The sequence below is a fragment of the Tigriopus californicus genome, chromosome 9, assembly GCF_007210705.1.
Source record: "Tigriopus californicus strain San Diego chromosome 9, Tcal_SD_v2.1, whole genome shotgun sequence".
Classification (NCBI taxonomy): Eukaryota; Metazoa; Arthropoda; class Copepoda; order Harpacticoida; family Harpacticidae; genus Tigriopus; species Tigriopus californicus.
The window spans coordinates 6,789,570-6,812,535 of NC_081448.1; the positions used below are offsets into that span (position 1 = coordinate 6,789,570).

Consider the following 22,966-nt stretch of genomic DNA (forward strand, 5'->3'; position numbering starts at 1 on the left):
TTTGAATGAGGTTGCCTTTATTTTACAAAGGCTTGTCCTATTTGATACTCGTACTATCGTATGAATAAAAGATTGGCATATTAATGATGCGAAATTGTCTTATCCAAAACTCTATTAACATTTTGTAAGTAAGGATATTGAGCATCTTTCAACTTTGAATGACAACGCTCAATAAATCAATCCTGTTGGATGCTCCTTCGGAACTCGATCAAAATTGCATGGTAATTACTTGGTGAATATCAGTTCCCGACTTTTTTTCCTTTTAGGTAGTGTCCTCTATTTGCCCGGCCAACAACCGTCCCATTGCCAACGTGACTACGGGCAGCGTTGATGATTATGAAAAGGTTGTTCAGGCGGCCGAGGAGGCTTGGGAAATTTGGGCCGATTTGCCAGTGCCCAAGCGAGGCGAGATCGTGCGTCAAATTGGTGATGCTCTCCGAGAGAAGTTGGAGCCTTTGGGAAAACTTGTTAGCTTAGAAATGGGCAAAATTGTTCCCGAGGGCATTGGTGAGGTCCAAGAGTATGTGGACATTTGCGACTATGCCGTAGGGTTGTCTCGAATGATGGCCGGAAAGGTCATTCCGAGTGAACGCCCTGGTCATCAACTTCTGGAATGTTGGAATCCATTGGGCGTTATTGGAGTTATTTCCGCGTTCAATTTCCCAGTGGCTGTCTACGGATGGAACAACGCACTTGCCATGGTAACCATTTCTCTTGGAACAATATGCTGCAAGTAGCACTTGTGCAATTAAGAGACCGCAAGGGCTATAATGAATGGTTCAACTTATCTCTCTTTGAAGGCTTGTGGCAACGCTATTATTTGGAAAGGAGCCCCGTCTACCCCTTTGGTGTCCGTGGCTACTACTCGAATCGTGGCTGATGTTTTGGAAAAAAATGGCCTGCCCGGAGCTATTTGTTCGCTCTGTAGTGGAGGGGTTCCCGTTGGCGAAAAAATGGCCAAGGACCCCAGAATTAAGTTGTTGTCCTTTACTGGAAGTACCGAGGTGGGACGCAAAGTGGCCTTGACCGTTCAGGAAAGGTTTGGTAAACACCTTCTCGAGCTGGGCGGCAACAATGCACTGATTGTGGATGAAGATGCTGATGTTGAGATGGTGGTTCGATCCGCTACCTTCGCTTGCGTGGGAACCGCCGGACAGAGATGCACAACTCTTCGACGAATGATTTTGCATGAAGCCGTGTATGATCAGGTTTTAGAGCGTTTGAAGAAGGCCTATGGTTCGATCATGAATCGCGTGGGCGATCCTTTAGATGATGGTGTTCTCTATGGCCCATTGCACAGCAAGGCTGGTTTGGAAGCATACAAGAAAACTTTGGAGGATGCCAAAAAAGCTGGTGGAAAAATTGAGTTTGGAGGCAACGTTATGAACCGAGAGGGCAACTTTGTGGAACCGGCCATCGTCACTGGCTTGCCTCACGATTCGCCCGTTGTCCATCGCGAAACATTTGCTCCGATCGTGTATCTGCTGAAGTGCAAGTCATTGGAGGAGGGTATCGCTTGGAACAACGAGGTCGAGCAAGGACTTTCCTCCTCGCTCTTCACGAAAAACGTGGAGCATGTATTCAAGGTAATAATCATACCTTTTAGTCCTTGTTCAAGTTCAGAGTTAAAACTGTATTGCTGATTTTCTGTTCTCTTTTCATTATTCTAATTTTAACTTTCTCTCTAATAGAATTCTAAACGAGCTTTTTTTTCGTCATGATTTTTCGGCTCTGATAATGTACAAACTTTTTACTGATACTGCCCCGTTTGCATTCATTTGATAGTGGATTGGACCAAAAGGATCTGATTGTGGAATCATCAACGTCAATATTCCAACTTCTGGTGCAGAGATTGGTGGAGCCTTTGGAGGCGAGAAAGCCACCGGAGGTGGCCGAGAATCTGGTTCCGATGCCTGGAAGCAATATATGCGGCGATCAACTTGCACCATCAACTATTCCAAGGAACTTCCGTTGGCTCAGGGTATCAAGTTCGAGTAATGCATCTTAACGGCTTGTTCATTCCAAAGTTCGTGTGCACCTTAACATCTTGATCTTGACTTGGTTGGAACCTGAGCGTGCGTGTGCTTTGTTTTTACGAAGGAAAAAGCCATTCATCTTGCAAAGGTAAGGATATCTGCCCGTGATTGCATCAATATCGAGCCAAAGTACATCTTTGAGAATATGTGGGTTTCGACTTTCAAACGAATATTATGCATCAGATTCAGTGATACTAGCAATATTGTTGAGAAGTTGATTGATTGATAGATTGGCTTGCAATGACTGGATGAAGGAAAGCTTCATTCATAACATAGCTTGAACACAACAAGACCGTGTTTTCATTCATAACAATATTAATGCATCAAGACCATAAGAACCTCCCAAACATCATTCAAAAAGAAAATTTAAAAGAAATCAAGCCATTGAGATGATTATGTCTAACATTTTGTATTTTTCTTGCAGCATCGGAAACTAAAAAAGACCTAATCCAAGAAGTGACTTCGCTTGTGGTGGACACTGTTACAACCTGAATCAAAATCTCGGAATAGGTTCCTTTGGCAAATTCAATGCATTTATTTATCATCTCTGTATTGGCTTTTCAACGTGAAACAAATGCACTCGGTTACAAACATATGGCGTACTCCTTAGTTTTTGGAAATTCCACCCTTTTACTCATTGTTGACTGGGATTGGACCGTTTGACTTGACCATAGTCCAGATGCAGGTCCTTCTCTCTCCTACTGTTGAGTCCACTCTCCCACCCAAGGGAGTGACTGAGAAGAAATATCCAAATTGACCGAGAACCCGCATGGCTCTCCACGGGCTCTTACGGAAAACATACCGGTCGGCTTCTTCGGTGAAAAACGGGGGATGAATCTCTCCTTCCGATGCTAGAGCGTTGAATTCGTCCCGATTTAGCCCGTAAAGGCAACACTTGTTCGCCACAAAGTCATTCTCAAACTCCCGACGAATATCGGCTACCACTCCGATAATACTCGTGTAGGTACTTTGCGCCTGACCTTTCGACATGGTCACTGACCTGTCGATTGAAAGAATGCAACTGAGTGAATTAGATTAGATTCTCATTCACAACAACTCCCACTTTTCAAACAAGGAATTGTGGTAAAATGATAGAAGAGCTTGTTTATCAAGTTCGACATGATGGTGAAGAGCACACCAACATTAAAATGGGGGAGAATATAATTTGCCCCTTTTTTAATGATGTCCTCTATCCAAGAGGCTAGTCTGTCAATCAAGTACGAAAAACATAGTTTTACCTGAATTTCCGGTATTTCGATTCAGTGCAAGAAGGCCATGGCAATCATTACTAAGGGTCATTCTTTGGAAACACTCGAACAAATTCCGGTTCATTTGATATTTCTAAAGCGTTGCAATGGGTTTGTTAATTTCTTTTACAAGGACCGGTTTTCAGCGGTATAAATTTCCTTCTCCGGCACGCAAAGGAAACCAAACGCCATCATTAGAAATCTCATTTCATGGCGCTCTGTTAAAGAGTGGACGGAATCTAAGTTTCCAGCCACTCGTGAAGATAATAGACATTCACTAGCGTCAAATTTAGCTGCGAGTGGTTTCGAGGGAAAATCATACCTTGAAAACCAGTTCTTGTAACAGAAAACTATTATTGTTCTAGTTCAGATCTCAAAAAGTCAATCGGTCAAGACACCTTAAACGCATTTGCCATTTCATCATGCCCTCTTCTCTTCAAACTCGATGGCATGAAATAGCGAACGCCTGTAAGGTGTCTTGACTTGTCGACTTTCTTCAAGCGTTTCTTTTATAAACTCCATCCACGCAAAGAAGGCCCCGCTATTGTATAAATAGCCATTCTTGTTTGCGTTGTTCGTTTCCTTACCACTAGTTCTGCCAAACGCTCCTCTTCAATCGTCTCAAGAGGCATCCTTGGCTACACGAAATATGGTTTATGTTCCGCACTTCGGAGGGTGCTTTGTATATTAGCCTCTGCCAAATATAGGGCTAATTGGGCCAATTCCCCTTTATTGCATTATGGTGTGTTTAAATTGTTTTTGGCTTTCCTATGGAAATATTGTGTATAATCAGTAGGGCCGGCCAAAACTTGCATCCTGAATTTTTGAGCAAATTTTGCAAAAAACTTGCACGTTCGAGATTTTCTGCAAATTCATTGTTCTGCAAGTTTTGCAACTTTAGCAGCAATATTCGACACTTTTCTGCAATTCATCATGCAATTTCAGCCGTTTCAGCAAAAAAGTGCCAATATTGGAGAATATTCATGATAATTTTCAAGAGTTCTGGTCAATATTAGGGAAAAATGTGAAATTTTACTACCTGGTATTTCTTTAAAATCTTTTTGAAAAAAAGTACACGTTGGTATGAAAAAGATTGCGGACAAATTACCAATCACTTGCTTATGTATTCCATCCATCTTAAATAGCTTCTTTATCATTGCAATCTTTTAAGATACTTTATTTATTTGAAATGTTGGAACTCAGCGTTGTTTGAGTAATGAACTCCATCTTTAAAAATAAGGCACATCTTGACGTACGGGGTAAATGGTCATGAGGTGGATGGTTGATTCGGGAAGAATAGACTAACAATTACTTTCAAGAAATTTGACAAACCTAATTCTTTTTAACAAAGTTGTTCTGCAATACATTTGCTACGCTCTGTTAATGTGTTTTAGTTAATGAAGTGAGATTTGTTTTTTTAACAAACTGTGCAAAATGCTGATCAGTCTAGGAGGTAGTATGGACAAGGCAAGATCTGCTTTTTTTTTGGTTTGTTTTTTCACGGGCTTTTCTAACCGCTACAGCGAATGTAATCCCCAGTACTATTAAAATGAAAGGTTATAATTCGTCTATTTATTACCTTTCAATTTTTATATGATATTTGGTCTACCAACGAATTTGAGTTGGCAGACCGAGCTAGTCCTTGAATGTAGGGTTGATCTGGAATGCTATCTAAAAATTTGTCCAAGTCTGACTTGAAAGATGCTACCGGATCAACAAGGCCTACGTATTCCCTACGAATATCAGAGGGAAGCAAATTAAACAATGAAGGAGCCCGAGAAAGAAGAGATGTGGACTTCATTGTTCGAACTAGCCTGGATTCTCGAAGACTTGAAGGTGCTCTCAAAACGCACATTAAGCCTCTACGGTCACTAGAATTGACCCTAAACCCTGGGTTGGGACAAAGCTCATGGATACTTTTGAAAACGTACAATATCAGATACCTTTCGTACCTTCTCTGAGTACTGTACAATCCCAACCGTTCTAACCTTTCCCAATACGAGAGCTCTCTCATTCCTGTGATGTTCCTAGTGAAACATCTTTGGACTTGCTCGACCTTTTGCAAACCTGCTGAACTCATTGGAGCCCAAATGGGTGAGGCGTATTCAAGATGTGGCTGGACAATCGACTTGTACAGAGTTAGCATCGTGATGCTATCTCTGGACTTAAACGTGCGATATATCCAACCACACATTTGAAAAGCCTTACCCACCTTCAGCTGGATATGCTCATCGAACTTTCCATTATTTTGGAGGACTACACCTAGATCTTTCATAGATGAGACCTGCTCAATATCTTTACCTCCATTATCTACGAGTGGAGTATTTAAAGGAGTTGACCCAAATGTCATTGAGCGGAATTTCATTCCGTTCAGGGCCATATTACTCTCAGTTACCCAAGAGTAGATTCGATTTAAGTCCTTTGCAAGGCTACTGGAATCTTGGCCATTCCTACCAGAAACTAACTTTGTATCGTCAGCATAAGAAGAGAGACTGGCAGTGATACTAAGCTTTTGAAGCGGGGCAACGAATATTATAAACAAGAGGGGCCCTAAGATCGAACCCTGGGGAACACCTGACTTGACATCATGTATGTCACTAAGGGATCCCTCAACCTTAACCAATTGCTTCCTACCAGAAATGAAACTTTTTAACCAATTGAGAACCCTGCCTTGGATCCCAATTTCATGGAGCCTGTTAACTAAAAGCCCATGATCTACCTTGTCAAAGGCCTTGGCAAAGTCGAGATAAACTACATCAACTGATTCATGACTCTCTAGTCCCTCAATAACCCGCTCAATATGTTCAATCAGTTGGGTAACCGTGCTAAAATGTGCTCGGAACCCATGCTGGCTAGGAGGAAGGACTTCATGAATATCAAGAAATTCAACAAGTTTGAACTTCATGATCTTCTCAAACACCTTCGCAATATTCGAAGTGAGAGAAATCGGCCTGTAATTACTGGGGAGCGACTTATCTCCCCCTTTAAAAATTGGAACAACATGAGCTAACTTTAGTGAAGATGGAAACTTGCCCTGATCCAAGATGCAGCGCATCAAGTACGAGAAAACAGGAGCGAGAACCAGTGAGCATCTCATCAGAAACTGAGATGTCACACCATCAGGACCAGGAGAGCTGGAAAGCCTCAAGTCCCTTATGGCCTCTAAAGCATCTTGATCTGTGACTACAAGATCATCTAAACGCTCAGCTTGACTAACCATGTCAATCTCAACAGACTCATCTTCAGAGCAATGAGCTGTTGCTTCCGAACTCAGTGGGGTTGAAAACACACTAGAGAACTGATCTCCAAGCATGTTAGCCATAGTCTCTACATTGCTAATGGCTGCCCCATCAACCTCAAAAGGCCCAACAGAGTGTTTCATTTTTCTCTTAGAGTTCGCATAAGAGAAAAATGCCTTCGGATTCGACCTGACCTCCTGAACCACCTTACTCTCAGTTTGTAACTGGTCATATTCGATGGAGGCCTTAATCTTACCCTGAACTACGTCCAACTTTTTTTGGAGACTAGCCACAATTACTGGATTCGAAGTGCTCTTCAGCCTTTTTGCTAGTTTGCAACTCTTTTTGAACAAAGTCTTCCTATATTTTGGAATTTTTGTCCGTGTACCACCTTTCGGAACACATTCAGAGATTGCTAAACTGGAGCAAACTTCCTTAAAAACTGAAACTAACTTATCAATGGCTGCATCTATGGACGATTCCTGTTTCAGAATTGAAATCAGGTCAAGTTCTTCTAATCTTTCTATAATCAACGGCCAATGTTCATCTTTGAACTTGAACTTAGCCAAACCGACCTTTTTGGCCGGTTTTACTCTAGAGCACGCCGGCTTTTGAGTAATGGTCGACCCTATCTCGAGAACATGATGATCTGACAGATTACTAGGTGAAAGGGAGAAGGGTGCTAGGGAAAGCAGTTTCAAATCCTAGAGTTGGAAGATATTATGATATAATTTTCCTTTTCATTTACGTATTGCCAGGGCAGTAGTAACAAAATTACAAGTAACGAAATTACAGCAATTTGATCCTTTTTTCATGAAAGGAACTGCAATTCCATTTTATTCCAAATAGTGCAATTGTAACGACCTAAATTTTCCAAAAATCATTCGTTACTCATTCCTTTTTCAGTGTTGCCAGATGTGGTGATTTATCACCAAACTGGTGATTTTTCAAGTAATTTTTGAACAGAATTTTGCTTCTGATGATTGGTGATTTACAGCAAAAAGTATCTCAAAATCTGGTGATTTTGAAAAATCCGAAAAATCCAACTTTGGTTGGCTATGGTTGGATAAATAGGATTTTTTTAAGTACACATATGTTTGAAATAGATTGTAAACATATTACAAACCACCTGCTTATGTTTTCCATCAATCTGAAATAGCTCTTTTATCTTTGCAACTTTTTAAGATACCCTAATTCAAATATTGGAATTACTTCTGTTTGATTAATAAACTTCTCCTTTAAAAATCAGGCAAATCTTGACGTTTTCTCATGATTTTTGTGGTAAATGGTCAAGAGGTGGATGGTTAGTTTCGGAAAAATTGACTTAACATTACTTTTATGAAACTTTAAAACCTTTCTTTTCTTAACCAAAATGTTCTGCAATACACTTGTTAGGCTCTGCCATTATTGCGTTGTAGTTTATGAACTGAGATTGATCTTTTTCAGAAAATGTTAACAATATGCAAAATGCTGATCAGTCGAGGAATAAGCATGAACAAGGCAAGATCTGCACGCTAGGGATAGCAGGTTCAAATCCCAACGCTGGAAGATATCGTGATATAATTTTCTTTTTCATCTACGTGTTGCTTGATAGGGAAGACAAAAGCAGTCCTTACAACCTCCAGAACGTGTTGGTGCCTATGTTTTGAAAAGTTTATTTAAGTTTATCAATTTTTTTAATATTCATTTATCCTACAGAAAGACACTCAGCGTTGAAAATTGCGCCTGCTTTTAACAAAAAGTTAAAGTGTTTGTGGTTTCAAATCTTACTACTTTTGCATTGCTTTATTGTTTATATCTTTTCATTCAAATTCCGTTGAACTAAAGACCTGATTCAGAGCGAAGTTTTCTTTTGGTTAGAGTATGTTGCACCACATATCTAAACACTCCCCAACTCCATCCATGATTTTAGGCTCAAGGTTCTAACAGAGAAATTTTATAGGCTCAAGAATTTCTAATATTGTTTATCCATGCCGACTTTTTGTTTCATGATTGTAAATGTTCCACAATCATTAGTTGAGATAAGGAAAATTTCTAGGCTTTAGATGTTAAATTTCTAGAAAAATTAGTACTCCAGTAGAAGGTAATAAATTTAATACTAATACTACGTAAGTGTTTTAAAAGACATTTGGAATTTGGAAAATATCAAAGACCTTTTATCAAATACTGCCAAAGATGTTCATTTTTGAAACTTTTTTTGAATACAATTTCAATTAACAGTGCAAAAAATAAAACCGAAGTCAACAAATAAGTTTTCTCACGTTTGATTTTCTTGAAAAAAAACCAAACTGATTTTGAAACGTAACTTAATTCATGATACCTTAACTTTGACCGGATTCGAAATCCCCTCGATGAATCTATCTATTCTGACTTTTTTTTTATCTGCTTTTGCCTCCCAAGTTTCAAATTTCAAAATATGAATGAGGCATGTTCTCTCCTTAAGATTTTCTTTTTATGCATTTTTGTTGGCTTAGCCAAACAAGATCGGCCAAGAACAAGAGTAGTGCAGTGCTAAGCAAATAAAAAATATCAAAGCTCATTAGCGTAACTTGTTGTCAGGAACGCTTTAAGTTTTAGTAAATTTTGGTCTTGATGAGGCAACAAACGTAAATATTGGTCATCTAAAATTTTAGTAAAAGTAATGGTAATGAGTAACGCCACTGCATTTTTCGGCAAGTAACGGTTGTGTAACAAATAACTCTTTTTGACCAAAGAAATCGTAACAAGACCGTATCTATCTGCAAAATTTAGCCGGCCTTAATAATCAGTGACCCAGGCCAAATAATGCCCTGAAAAGGAATTGTGGTCATGCCATGTTAAGAATAGTTTATTTAGTAATCTACCGTGCCTCTTCCCAATTTATTTGGGCTGTCTGACGTTGGATATCATTCCGTTCCAGGTGTTATTCAAATCGTATTGACTTCTGGATATTATGTAGTCATTACATCCTCAAAGTGTCTCAATACAAGATGTGTTATTTCGAACGAATTGAGTTAGCAGGGGCATGGACTTCTGTATCCTCCACAATCGGGGTGAAAGGATTCCCGTGGTGAACAAAAACATGGAACTCTTGACCCAAGCACGTGATGAAAATAACATGAGAGCTCTCGGAGATGGAGAGCACCTGGTACATGGGTTTCAATTTCTTAAATCTATCTTAAGGCCTCCGGTTATAACCCTAATCAGGGCATACAATCAAAAGTTCGAGCTTTCTTTATCAGGGCCTCAAACAATCGTCAATTGACTAAGGATATCTAGCTACTTCTACTCCCCACGGTTACAGATCAATCTCGGTTGTTTGGCATGCACCTAAGGCTAGCTATCCTGCAAAATGTGGTCGCTATCCACTATCTATCAAAGTCGACCTCTACTCTAGAGTCTAACTACTGATTTCTGGCACAAGAGTGATGAACTTTAGATACAGTTGAATACAAATCATTTATTACCTCAACTCCCTACGATGCCAGAGCGATCTCGGTCGTCTGGGAAATCTAAGCTACTCTTTTAGGCAAACGTACAGTTCAATCTACTTCATTCATCAAAAACTTGTTCCTTGTGAGCTCTACACACCGGAGAGCTAGACACATCGGAAAAGTCGACACCTGTAAACTTGAAACACGAAGACTCGACAGAGCGGAAAACTTGATACATCACGAAGACTCGACAGAGCGGAAAACTTGATACATCGGAAAATTCGACCATTGAAAATTTTGATGCATTGGAAAACTCAATACATTACAAAACACGACATATCAATAGAGGTAACAGATCAGAAAAACCTGACTACCCAAAACCATGTGCTGACATCTGTAATTGAGGATGATTGAAAATGAAGATAGGATATCCTTGCTTAAGATCCATGTACTTCAGCTATTAAAAGATATAATAAAGCGTAAAACGCATTGGTCAAGCCATCAAAAAGGTCATTAAAAGTTTAGAACTGAAATTTCGGGTTTTCCGATGTGTCGAGTTTTCCGTTGTGTCGATCCCTGGAACCAGACATGTTCGCCAAGGTCGAATATTTATTGTGAAATGTGACAAGCACTGTCCACTTTCTTTTTGGATTAATTTCAATAAAAAAAATAACTTTTCAGAATTGTATTGTAGCTTATCAAAAATCAATAAACATCATTTCTCGAGTTAGCATGTCTGACGTAAAAGTGAGAAGCAACAAAGATGTTGGTTGATTCATGAAAAATATTAGGGTAATCCAAAAGGAAAAGAGTACAGAATCATGTGCTTCATCACTTTGTGTTAGGTTGGAGATTGTATGTTTAGTTTTATACATCTATACATGGTATGGCCACCTAAAACGAACCTCTATTGCCTTATAGTAGACTGGTAAATATTGCATTAGAATACCATCTAACACAATATCACATTTTCATAATCTAAACTGGAATACCAAAAAGGACTCTAAAAGTCCGTTAGAGTTTTTTTTGGTTGCTGCTTTTTAGTGTTGCTAATCAAAGGGGCTCGGAAAAAAATCTTTTTGAGGGCCAAATAATTACAAGAATTCTTTTCGAAAGCATGAAAAAAGCATCAATTTAAGATTTTTTTTTTTTTGGTGCGGACTTCCTTACCGCTACCGGGATTGGAATCCCAGCAGTTGAAGACGAGAAGATTATTTATTATACTTGACTTTTATTTATATATTTATATTATTTGATCGACCAACGAATTGGAGTTGGCTGATCTGGCTAATCCTTGAATATTAGGTTGATCTGGAATTTTAATCAAAAACTTGTCCAAGTCTGACTTAAATCTTGCTACTGGATCAACCCCTACATAAACCCTACGAATATTTGAGGGCAGCAAATTGAACAATGAAGGAGCCCGAGAAAGAAGAGATGTGGACTTCATTTTTTAACTAGCCTGGATTCTCGAGGGCTTGAAGGTGCTCTCAAAACGCACATTAAGCCTCTACGGTCACTACAATGACCCTAAATCCTGGGTTGGACAAAGCTCATGAATGCTTTTGAAAACGTACAATATCAGATACCTTTCGTACCTTCTCTGACACTGTACAATCCCAACCGTTCTAACCTCTCCCAATACGAAAGCTCTCTCATATCTTCAATGTTCCTAGTAAAACATCTTTGGGATTTAAACTTTTTTTCCGAGCCCTGCTAAAAAAAAAAACATAAAAGAAAGGGTCAAAATCTGTCCGGTAAATCCAAGCTTTAAGAAGGCTAGTTTAAAAAAAAAAACCAAGACCCGTATTTTTTGGGAGAAAAAAACAGGAATCAGTACCAGTTTTTTCTAAAATACGGTTCTCAGTTCTAGTTCCAAACACTAGTTCGGACCAATTGTAAACAATTGAAGGTGGACTTTTTCTCTTTATCAGGCCATTATTCTCCGCTCAATTGTTTTAGAGGTTGAATTGTCATAGATCCTTTTGCTCTAAAATGAAATTGGTTCAATGTCCGTCACAAGTGCCTTCTCAATTTTTGTCCAATTAACAACAGATTTAGAGGCTCCATTGTATTTTTCAAGTTATTGATCACGTTCTTCTATTGTAGGATATATGTATGTTTTTAACAACGCACAACCGTTCTGTTATCGATGCCCATTGAAGCTCGAATATTGATTTCGAAAAATTGTTCCATAATGGACAATCTCTCCATCGTAGACTTTAGCCAATAAACAGCAGTTTTTTAATGCTTGATTACCCTGATATGTACGTACGTACCGAGAGAGGGCTTACATTGGGATAGTTCATTTGCTTTTATTACAAGCCAAAAACGACTTGAACAAACGAAATGAAGAGTTTAGGCGGCTCTTGCGTTAAGATTTGTACAGATATAAACAGTGCGGTGTAAAAGATGCTGCATGGCTTTTTGTTCAAACATACATTTATCATCTAATATGAGCAATAAGATACACCCACGTTGGCAAAGTTACACTAATGCCTTGAGATGGAGGCCAAACTCCGGCTAGGGTCTTCATGAATAAAGGAGGAATGTCTGCTTTGAACCCTTGACGGTCTTTCTCTTCGACTACACCGTATCTCCTTGCCTCTCTAGCGCTCTCCTTTTCAAAGAAGACAGAATTGTCAGACATGAGGATATTTTCTTTGCGTATGTTACAACGACGTTTCAGATTCTTTTTTTTAATACTTTTATATATAAGATACCATTACTATCAGGGGAAGTACCAACTAATACCAAGTTAGTTATCAAAAACGAACAAAGGATATTTGATCATTCATTTGTTGTCGAAATCATAATAAAAATGACAAAAGAATGGTTTTACATGTGTCACCATTTCATGCTTCCCAGATTTTACCAGATCAACCGAAGGTTTATCGAAATGTACGCTAAAATCAACAAATTGGCAATGATCAAAGGTTTCAAGAAAATTTTCACTCAATCATCTAAAAATGTTGAAAAAGTTTTCAAGTAAGATTAACTATTAGCATGCAACTAGCATACAATGACTTAATATGGTAAAGGTGGGCAAAGCTGTATAAATCATTTGGGAAAGATTACAAAAAAAACCAATTGATTTGTTAATCAGATTTCTCACTGACACACATTGGTCAATTTCTCTTGATATCCGCTCATAGTACAAAAACTACAAATGTAAAGCGACCAAAATACTCCAAACGTCTGTTCCTTAGTCATTTTGTTGGCGGTGGGCAGCGCTGTTCTTCTTCTTCCATTGCCAAGCTAGCTGGCGTTCACCACAACCGTACCGAACAACAACTAACTCTCCATCCAACACGGCTCCACTCCACTCCATTCCAGAGCTGAGCTGCCATGCTGTTTTCCCCTGCTTTGCCTCATCGAAAGCCAAATGCATACATAGTCTATAGAATTCCAGAGAGGTACTCTGTTGTGCGTTCCAAAACGTCATAAACCTGTGGCTGCTTCTTGGAACTGTAGAAGGTGTTTTCTAGGAGGGCGGATCAGTTCAAATCATAATTACATCATACCTCCTACGTTGGCATTCGTTGTTCTTGTTGGAGAAGCCAATCGTTAATTGTTTCATCGTGTGTCGTTTTGTTTCTTTTTTCACGTGAGGAATTCGCCCAAAGCGCATCATGATTTTAATCTGGGTAACATTGACCTCGTCCTTGAAGCCGCTTTTGGCCTTGTTCACCCAAGCCTTGTTGTCTGCAACTTTCCTCACCGAAGACGGCGCAACAACAGCTGATGGACTGAACAGTACCGAAATGTATGAGATGCAAAACTCGACACCAGCATTCTTTCCGGAACCAACGTCCACTCCCACCATCAACCAGACAGAAAAGGCTATGACTAAGCTGGAAAAATCTCATATCCTCGGCACATTCGCCTACCAATCTAGTGTGAATTTTGATAACTACTTGAAGGAATTAGGAGTGTCGTATGTGTTGAGAACCTTTGCTGGCATGGCCACGCCAGTGGTCACGATTTCGAAGAAGTGTCCGGATGCAGACAAGGTAACGTCCAAATTCCAAAAACCAGATTATCGCTTTGAGCGCTTCTTTTGTAAACTAATTTTAGCCAGTAGTTTGAAACTTTCGAGTAAGTGGTTGCCCTTGGAGGCTCTGAATCTATCAAGCCACACAATGGTTTCCCCCTCGGGCTGTAACATTGTTCGAGCTTTTAAGATGAGATAGAACTAGTTCGTGTCATCAATTATTGGTTTTTGGTACCTAGTTGTCTTTAAGCGGAATCTCACGACACTTCGAACGTTTTGGGAACCCTCATCGAGCTAGGTCAAAGAATCTGGTTAGAATTACGCGTATGGCTTTGTCAGGATAATAGTTCTAATTCAAGTGTTTAAGGTAAATATTATACAGGTAGGCAGGGCAGTAGTAACGAAATTGCAAGCAACGAAATTGCAAGCAACGAAGTTGCAATAATTCATTCCTTTTTGCGAAAAACGAACTGTAATCCCAGTACATTTTAAAATGCTGTAATTGTAACGACCCAAAAAACCTAAAATATCCTCGTTCCTAGTTTCACGCTCCAAAGTGGCATTTGATTTTTCGTTTCTCTCTTGGCAAGTGAAGAAATTTAAAGATTTTAGCCAATCTTAAGAATTTTTTTTTTTACGATTGCTTATATCCAAAAGAAAGAAGCGCAAGGATGAAACTTGTGCATGCTTTTAACAACTATCAATGAGTTTGTGCTTTCAAATCTTATTATTTTTGTACTGCTTCATTGAATATATCTCCTCATTCAAATTTCGTTGAACTAAAAGACCTATTCTAGAGTGACATTTTCCTTTTGCTTGAGTATGCTGCACCAAATTTCTCAACTCTCCCCATATCCATACATGAGTTTAGGCAGCATTCTGACAAGAAAATTTCATAAACTCGTGAATTTCTAATACTGTTTTTCCATGATCACTTTTTGTTTCATGGTTACAAAAGTTCAACAATCATTAGTTGTATCTAAATAATTCGTACCCCAGAAAAAGGTAATACATTTAAAACTAATACTCAGTAGGTATTTGAAAAGAGACTAAATATATGCAAAATACTTCAAATGTCAAATTTAATACTGTCAAAGACTATCATTTTTGATACGCTTTCAAAGACAGTTTCAAATAACAGCGAAAAAAATAAAGCCGAAATCAACGAAGCAGTTTTCTTACATTTGATTTTTCAAAAAATTTAGCAACCTAATTTGTGATACCTTAACTTTGTCCCGATTCGAATATCCGCCTGGAATGCATCTATTTTGAGTTTTTAAATATGCCTTTTGCCTCACAAGTTTCAAATTTCAATATGGCAAGAGGCAGGTTATCCTCAAATGATTGGTACTGTTAATATAGTTCAAATTAGGACAAGAATTTTCATATTAGGCATTTTCATTGGCCTAGCTAAACGAGCATGGCCAAGAATAGGAGTAAAGCAAATAAACAATATGTTGGTAGAGAATCTTCAAATTTTAAGACTGTTTGACACAAAAAAATTATTGTTGATTTAGCTAAGTATGGTTTTAATTAGGCAAAAAACTAAGATATTGGTCATGTAACATTTTAGTAAAAGTAATTGTAACGAGTAACGCCATAACCTTTTTGGCGAGTGACGGTTGTGTAACAAATTAGTTTTTTCGGCCAAAATAAACTGCACGTAGGTGGAAATATTTCAGAACCGATGATAAAAACCAACCCAAATTCAATTCCTTATTTCAAGCTTTTCTCGAGGAATCTCATTCAGCCCAGAATATATGCATTTACTAACTTCTTGAGCCTTGAAATTTACGACTCTTTGATAGCAGTATTGGGAACCCTTGCTCTATGTATTGGAAACCTTCTAAATTCGTAGAAAAAGGCCAAAAAGTGTTATTCTAAGAACATTGGCGTTTCTTAATGTAGAGTTGCCTACTTTTTTTGGAAAGATGGCTGAGCCGTTATTGCAAAACAAGATAAAAATCTATCGTTATTCTTAAGATTCTATTGACCTTTGACCTAAATCTTATTTTTTTTTTCTTACACAAATTCACGGACTACTTGTTGTTACAATTGCAAAACAACTAATGGAGTTTCCATAATTTCTTAATGAGTTAAAGCCTAGCATTTGTTTTCCAGATAAATGAAAAGATGAATCCTCAAAACTGCACTTGGACTATAACGACAGATACATTATTCAAAAGCCACGAGGTTAGCTTTCGCCTGAACCAACCTTCCACTGACATCACCATGGATGGCAGATTAGTTAGTTTTGTGGTGAACCAAACTGGGCCCAATACTTTGGTGGAGCAACAAACTTCCGGCGATAAGCATACTCTTTTAGTTAGACAGTTTTCGGCTAACGAAATGAAAGTGGCTTTGAATGTCAACGAAGTGAGGAGTACAAGCATTTTTTATCGTCTGAAGAAAGAAAATGACTGATGGTAAATTGCACTATATTTATGCAACACAAACTCACGTTTACACCCACCGTCTGTACCATAGCTTTATAGTAACTGACTTGAATTACACCTTTGTATCTTGTTCATTCCTATCTACATCGACGAAGAAATGTTGCTGTGATACTCAAGCGCCCCTTCAAACCGCTATGTCAAACCCTTAGAGATTCGTTAGTCGAAATAAAAGAACACCATTCATGTCATACATGTCATCATGTCTGTACTCTGTCATCCATGTTAAACGAATCGATTTTTGTTTTATTTTGGCGCTACGTTTGAATGTTAGGTATGGTAAGATTGATCTATCCCATTTGTTTAACAAGTACGTCGACTCACACATTACACGTCTCACACGCTCAATTGCCTCTGATAGGGCAGCAAAACGGCAGGTAGCAATTAATCGAAGTTTTTCAACTAGGGTTCAGAGTTTCCATAAGGGACACCACTCAGAAACAAAGGCTGAGTGGTACATCAAATATCAAAGTCGAAGCTTTTTCACATGACCAACAAACGACAGTTTCGGGTGGATCTTGTTTAAAATGAAAATAATCGAAAATGGAATCACAATGATGTCAATAATTACTCACAGCTGACGGGATTATTATGAGTTTTTTGTTGCCTTACAGCTCAATGGTTGAACCTTGACTAACATCCTCGTCCCTACCTAGCTCAGTGCTTCCATATCCTGGGCGTGCCCTCAAATTTTTGGCGCTTTTTCGCGCCAACCATCTGGAAGCACTAACCTAGGTCACTAAGTGAATAGATTTTTAATCAAGAATCTTTAGCAAAATGGCCGACAAAACTTGATTTCAAGGCCAAACACTTTCAAAGCAAAACAACATATTTCGTAATGTTATCGTAATTTATAGCTTAAAAATGCCGTTTACCTAGCTGCATTCTTTCATTAAATATGTATTCAACTTTTTCTCATTTCAGAATTGTGCTTTAGCTTATCAAAAATCAATAAACATCGCTTCATGTCTAAGCATGTTTAAAATGTATTTATGTACGTATGTATGCATGTATTTTTTGTCTTTGGGAATAAAAGTGTTTGAAATGGTGGGATAGGATATAATAAAGACCGTGGAACCTCATAAGCCATATCGGCTTGTTTTCATGAGGTCCCTTGTTCTTGCGTGTATTTTACACTACAAGCATTCGATTCGCAGCACCGGGTTTTGGACCTGAGGACTTAAAAAAGGGACATGGTTCAATTTAGGATAGTTAGTCGGTCACTCCAAAAATACCTGCACTATTGACATGCGAAACAATTAAAGTTGATACATGCAGTTGAATAAGAGCTAATGATTTGATGTGTCACGCACCCAGTCCAACGTTTGAGAGTTGCTTCGGGGTCAAATTTTAACTGGTACTTAGCGTGATGTGCGTTCCATTCTTCAAAAGAAACTCTGGCAGCTTTTGCGGCCAGGTTTGTTTTACGCTAGGTAAAGATAGGTAAAATACACCGCCCTTTGCACTTTGTACTTGTAGTTGTTAATAATATTCGAGATATCTCTTTTATCCAACTAAAAACATATTTCAAGCGCTTCACTACTCCCAAATCTGCAATTCTTAAAATATTGAGTTTTTTGAAGTATGCTGTTGTATGAGCATTACGTTTTGCCATTACGACCCACCTTATTGCTCTTTTCTGAAGAAAATGAAAGTGAGAAGTAATAAAGATGGTGATTCATGAAAAATATTAGGGCAATCTAAAAGGCAGAGCGTGCAGAATTATGTGCTTCATCACTAGGGCCGGCCAAAATTTGCCAATAAAATGCTGTTGCAGAACTAAGTTATCTTTTTATCATGCAATATATTTTATCATGATATATGTACAAAATACTGGTGAAGCTGATTGGTTTGGAAGGCAGCTTGAACGATGCAAGAATCTTCTATCTGGGTTTGTTCACTTTAAAAAAAAGCCAGATGGGAGCTTTCTCACTTGTCTTTCTATCTAATGATAGGTGTCCCAATTGAGAGATATTCCAGCTTCGTCGTCATATCCAACATTAATTATTGCCTCGCCCTCAGGTATGGCCGCAGGTTTGCCGCTTTAAGCTGCCAGAGCAGCAACTCATGCAGTAATTTAAATATTGCAAAGGAGCTTGACTTGGCTAGCATGGGATCTAACCAGGATTTGCAGATTGAAGCCAAAGAGCAGATGCTCTATCAATACGGTATCACACCTAGCCTCTTCTCTCCAAGGTTTAGTAGCTTCAAATTATTTTCCTGAGAGGTATTACGACAGAAGTTCACTTTTTGTTGACTATTGCTTGATTTCGAAGGCAAAAATATAGCCTTTACAGCCCTCCAGAAGGAGTCGTTGTCTATGTTTTGACATGTTTATTCAAATTTTTGTGCAAATTCAGGTGATTTCTGATGCAAATTTGCTGTCAATTATTTTTGTTATTAAGATTAATTTCATTACTTGTTAAGAATGAGATTGCACTGTTTTAAAGTTTCTTGAAAATGGTAGCAGGCCAACCTTTTCCACATCAATCATCCATCTCCTAACTGTTTACTGATACCCCATGGAAACACGTTAAGATGTGTTGTGACTTTTAAAGGAGAGGAACGTTGCACAAACAAAGTGGGTCCCCCAACTTTTAACATTGTGAACATCTCCAAAAACTGCCTTGATAAGAGAGGCAGAGCTATTCAAAATGGATGGATGAAATACACATGCAGGCGGTTGTTAATATATCTGTAACCTATTTCATACTTTAATAAGAAACAAATTTCCATAAAATATGAGGAAACTTCAAATTTCACAATTTTCACCCCAAAATTGACAAATTTATTTAAAAGAATACCAAATTGCAGAACTGTTAATACTTTTGTACTGAAGAGGCTGAAATTGCATAGTAACTTGCAGAAAGACGTCAAATATTGCTGATAAAATTGCAAAATATTGAGATGCAATGAATTTGCAAAATATTCTGGGACTTGCAAGCTTTTTCTGCACACTTTGCAGAATGCAAGTTTTGGCCGGCCCTACTCATCATTGGTTCGTCCATAGACAACGGTACACGGAACATATTTGACTCCTCCAGATGAACCCCCAAAGTACAACGGAAAATTTAGAAACTATTGAACTGAACCTCCCGACCAGAAATTGAAAAAAAATCTTATTCACGCTATCCAAGCTGCGCAGATTCACTCGCCATAGACATTTAAAATTAAAGGGATAACATGTCAAGTTTTACGCTGTAGCTCAAGGAGGTTGTAGAAAGAAGAATTCTCGTCACCCCCTTGTTTCTATGGTTCAAAATTTCAGTTGTCCAAGTTGAGGTTAAGCTAAACGGGTGATACAACATGGGCGAACAAAGAAATTTGATTTGCGTGAATAGAAACTACGAGTGAGAGGAATTCGTGTAAAGTTCCAAAATATATTTGATGACAGTGGCTGCTAAAAACATCCAAGCACTCCTTAACAGTGAATGAAAGGTGTCCTAACCACTACTGAGCGAAAAAGAGCCAACTATTGCACGATCCTTGAATTCCAATGTCATTAATCTTGAATTATAAAGAGTTCAATAAGTGAAAACGGGAGTATAATGGCCGAAAATGATCAGCAGTAGCCTATAACCAATCATCAGAGACTAATCTTCCAAAACAACCACAGCTGCTGTCGGTCTATTAACTTGGCCAGGAGGCCAGCGGGATACTATCAGGTGGTAATGTTTTGCCACAAGGATGGAGGGAGCTCATCCACTGGCATCCACCTACTCCCCACTCTTCTATTGGCGTCACCTGCTTGGTGCCTAGAGCAGGATTCTGGGATGCAGTTGTCTCCTCTCCTGTCGCCTCACCCATCTCACCACGGCAGTCAAAAAGCCTTATCAAGCTTTGAGAGTAATAAGTGAACAAGATTTATTGGGATATTTCTGCCAACCTTTTGCAAGGCTTTTCAACCACCTGTCAGTTGTCACTGTGGTGAGACAGGACGGGTAAGCCAGCAATTGATTGACAGAGTAACTCAAGAGCATAAGAGAAAGAGTCAGCCCAGGGTGGCCAAATCTACAAAGCATTTGAAAAGCCCTCCTGGGAAGTGTTGATTGGACACAGATTGGTCGAATTCATATCATTTAGTTCATGTTAACTTTGAGGGAGGGGGAGGGATAATATAATAAAGGGGTGTTCTAATGTGAGAGTAAATCGATCAATTTCCTTCAAATCTTGGAGAGTCCTGTACCTATTGTGGACACCCTGACACCAAGGCATCGAAATTTGAAGCTAGTGCTAGCATGCTACCGCCTGTTGATTTCTCTAGGACAAGCTGTCCTAACGTGTTGCTAACAGCTGTGATTGTTGTGGAAGATTAGTCTCTGATGATCGGCTATAGCAGTAGCCTCTTTGAAAGGATGGGGGGGGGAACCGTTAAAAGGTAAGGCTTAAATCACCGTTTTAGTCCCGTTTCTTAATGAGATCAAGGCCTACTGGGGTATCCGACGACATTTGGAAAGGCATCCGTTTAAATTGAGACTTCCATTTAAACTGAGACCTCCATGGTTCGTCATAGGTGAAAATACTTATTACTCTTTGTCAGTATAGATATAAAAAATGGCGGCTCCAGTACAATTCTCCTTCACAGAATCGTTGGAAGAACATCCTTTCTCAATCTGAAGCCACTTCTGAGAAGGAATTTTTCGAGATTTCTGACCTTTTAAAGATGCCACCAGGATAATCAAGAGCATTAGAACAGCTTTGGCTGACTTTAATAAGGGCTATAGGACTGTGGCAACCGAGAAGTCTATACAAGGAATAGTTTTGCCAATTTGGTTCCTAAATGTCAAGGGATGTCTCTCTACCATGCATGAAACATCATACATGGGAGTTTTCTTTCTTGTCTCAAGGAGTTTCTTGATAATTCAAGCATAAGCATGTCTTGCACTTGGACTCACTTCGCATTACTCTAATCTAATTGCCCTTCATACCTGGTTCATTGGGATTTCCAAGGACTTTTCATCTCTTTGTTACTTTACTCCCAAACAAACGATAGCCAATTAGTCAGTTTGATTGTTGTGCTTGTCCATTGATATGTTTTCATAAAATCAAGTACAAGAATCAATATTTTCAATATAACTCAGCGCATGGTATTAACTCTATAGGTTAGCATTTTGCTATTAAAGCTGCAATAACTGTAATGACGTTGATTATATCACCGTCATAATTTTTAACAAAAAATGCATATGAGAAATTCGTTTTTCATCTTACCAAGAACTTTTGTATTTTTCTTTAAATCTAACTCTTCTAAGGCATGCTTTACCGGACAAGTCCCGGCTGGCATGCTCATAGGAAGATCACAATTTCGTACATCTGCCATTATAGTTTTAGATGATACTAAAAAACTTAAACCGACATAAACAGACCTTGTAATTGTACGTGTTTGTCTCCTGTTCCATTCCAACCATACAGTCACATTTGGTTGGAATTTCTTCTCCATGTGGTGGTTTTCTTGGATTACAAAAATCAGCAGTCATTCATACTTTGTTCATCTGTAATTTTAGAAGCAAATGGGTGCTTATCATTACAACTTTTCTTGTTATTGAAGCCTTTAAAAAGTTAAAGCGTGCCATAATTATTTTGTCAGACTTTGAATTCTTGCCGTAATTGTGGGATAGATCTCGTAATTCTTTGCATTGATTTTGATGATCCCATGTGCTTTGCCTTTGGATTCAGCTAGCAGGACAATCGATGGGCTTAGCTAGAGCCACTACGGTAGACTATAGTGGGTCTAGGCTCAGTCATTTCACTTTCCATTGTAATGTTTATGTTTTATAATGCCATAACGTAACTTTCAATGCTTGCTTTGTCTGTAACAACAACTAGCAGTTTAATCTCGATTAATATGACCTGGTTAAAAATTAAGGATTAACTGTCGTCCTCATTTTAGTTGAATACAAAAATGCGTTACACGTACGGTAGTACAAGGACATTTTTCAGAATGTTCAGGGGTTGCGAGTACATTGCTATTCTTACACAAGTTTAGTGGTATGCAAAAGGCTTCTTTGTTCCGCAAACAGTTACGACAATGTTTTAAACATTTTGTCTGATGTCCAGTACGCTCTTTTGGTGACCAACGTCATAGCTTTCTAGACAATGTGTTGGAAAACCATCAGCTAAACACTGCAAAGATGGTCTACTAGGCCTCGACTGCAAACAGGTTTATTCTACTTTTTAGCCAACCCAGGCATCGGTTGTCTAACATCTAGGTTTTACTAGACATCTATGATGTTGATCACAAAAAGTGGATACTCGACATCGGACAAAGTGCTTATAAGATAGGACCTTCAGGATGATTTTGTTTTATCCAATGGTATTTGAATTTGATAATGTTAGTTAAATGCAGTTGCTGCATTTTGTATTAATACCAGACACTTTGTGTTTTTCACAAAGAATACTAAGCATTTTTATTTCATGTACTTTATGATAACAATGTCTATTACGCTCTTTGAATTCTTTTAGACCTGTTTTGTTGAGAAGACATTTCATACAAATAATTGGAGATGTTGTTTTATTCTTAGTATTGTGATATGTCTTTGTATGGGACAATATGACGGCTCTTCTGTAATTCAGACAATATCTGCTTT

The 22,966-nt window shown here is 38.5% G+C and overlaps 3 protein-coding genes across 3 annotated transcripts in view; all 3 read left to right on the forward strand.

Annotated features, from left to right (window-relative positions):
• The window catches only part of LOC131886132 (heparan sulfate glucosamine 3-O-sulfotransferase 1-like), a 2,139-nt gene extending 1,873 nt beyond the window's left edge, over positions 1 to 266 (forward strand). Inside the window, exon 2 of the mRNA XM_059234383.1 lies at positions 11 to 266. The gene's annotated coding sequence lies outside the window, so the exon portion shown is untranslated. The remainder of the gene's footprint in view (positions 1 to 10) is intronic.
• Positions 1 to 2,629, forward strand: part of LOC131886131 (alpha-aminoadipic semialdehyde dehydrogenase-like) — a 6,856-nt gene extending 4,227 nt beyond the window's left edge. The window contains exons 2-5 of the mRNA XM_059234382.1: positions 267 to 701; positions 801 to 1,586; positions 1,786 to 2,124; positions 2,461 to 2,629. Of these exons, the coding sequence (XP_059090365.1) occupies positions 267 to 701; positions 801 to 1,586; positions 1,786 to 1,998 (1,434 nt within the window). The 3' untranslated portion in view covers positions 1,999 to 2,124; positions 2,461 to 2,629. The remainder of the gene's footprint in view (positions 1 to 266; positions 702 to 800; positions 1,587 to 1,785; positions 2,125 to 2,460) is intronic.
• Positions 2,630 to 13,260: 10,631 nt separating this feature from the next.
• Positions 13,261 to 16,582, forward strand: LOC131887140 (fatty acid-binding protein-like). The gene is made up of 2 exons (XM_059235670.1): positions 13,261 to 13,948; positions 16,051 to 16,582. The coding sequence occupies exons 1-2, from the start codon at positions 13,568 to 13,570 to the stop codon at positions 16,351 to 16,353; spliced, it is 684 nt and encodes a 227-aa protein (XP_059091653.1). The 5' UTR covers positions 13,261 to 13,567; the 3' UTR covers positions 16,354 to 16,582.
• The last annotated feature ends 6,384 nt before the right edge of the window (positions 16,583 to 22,966 follow it).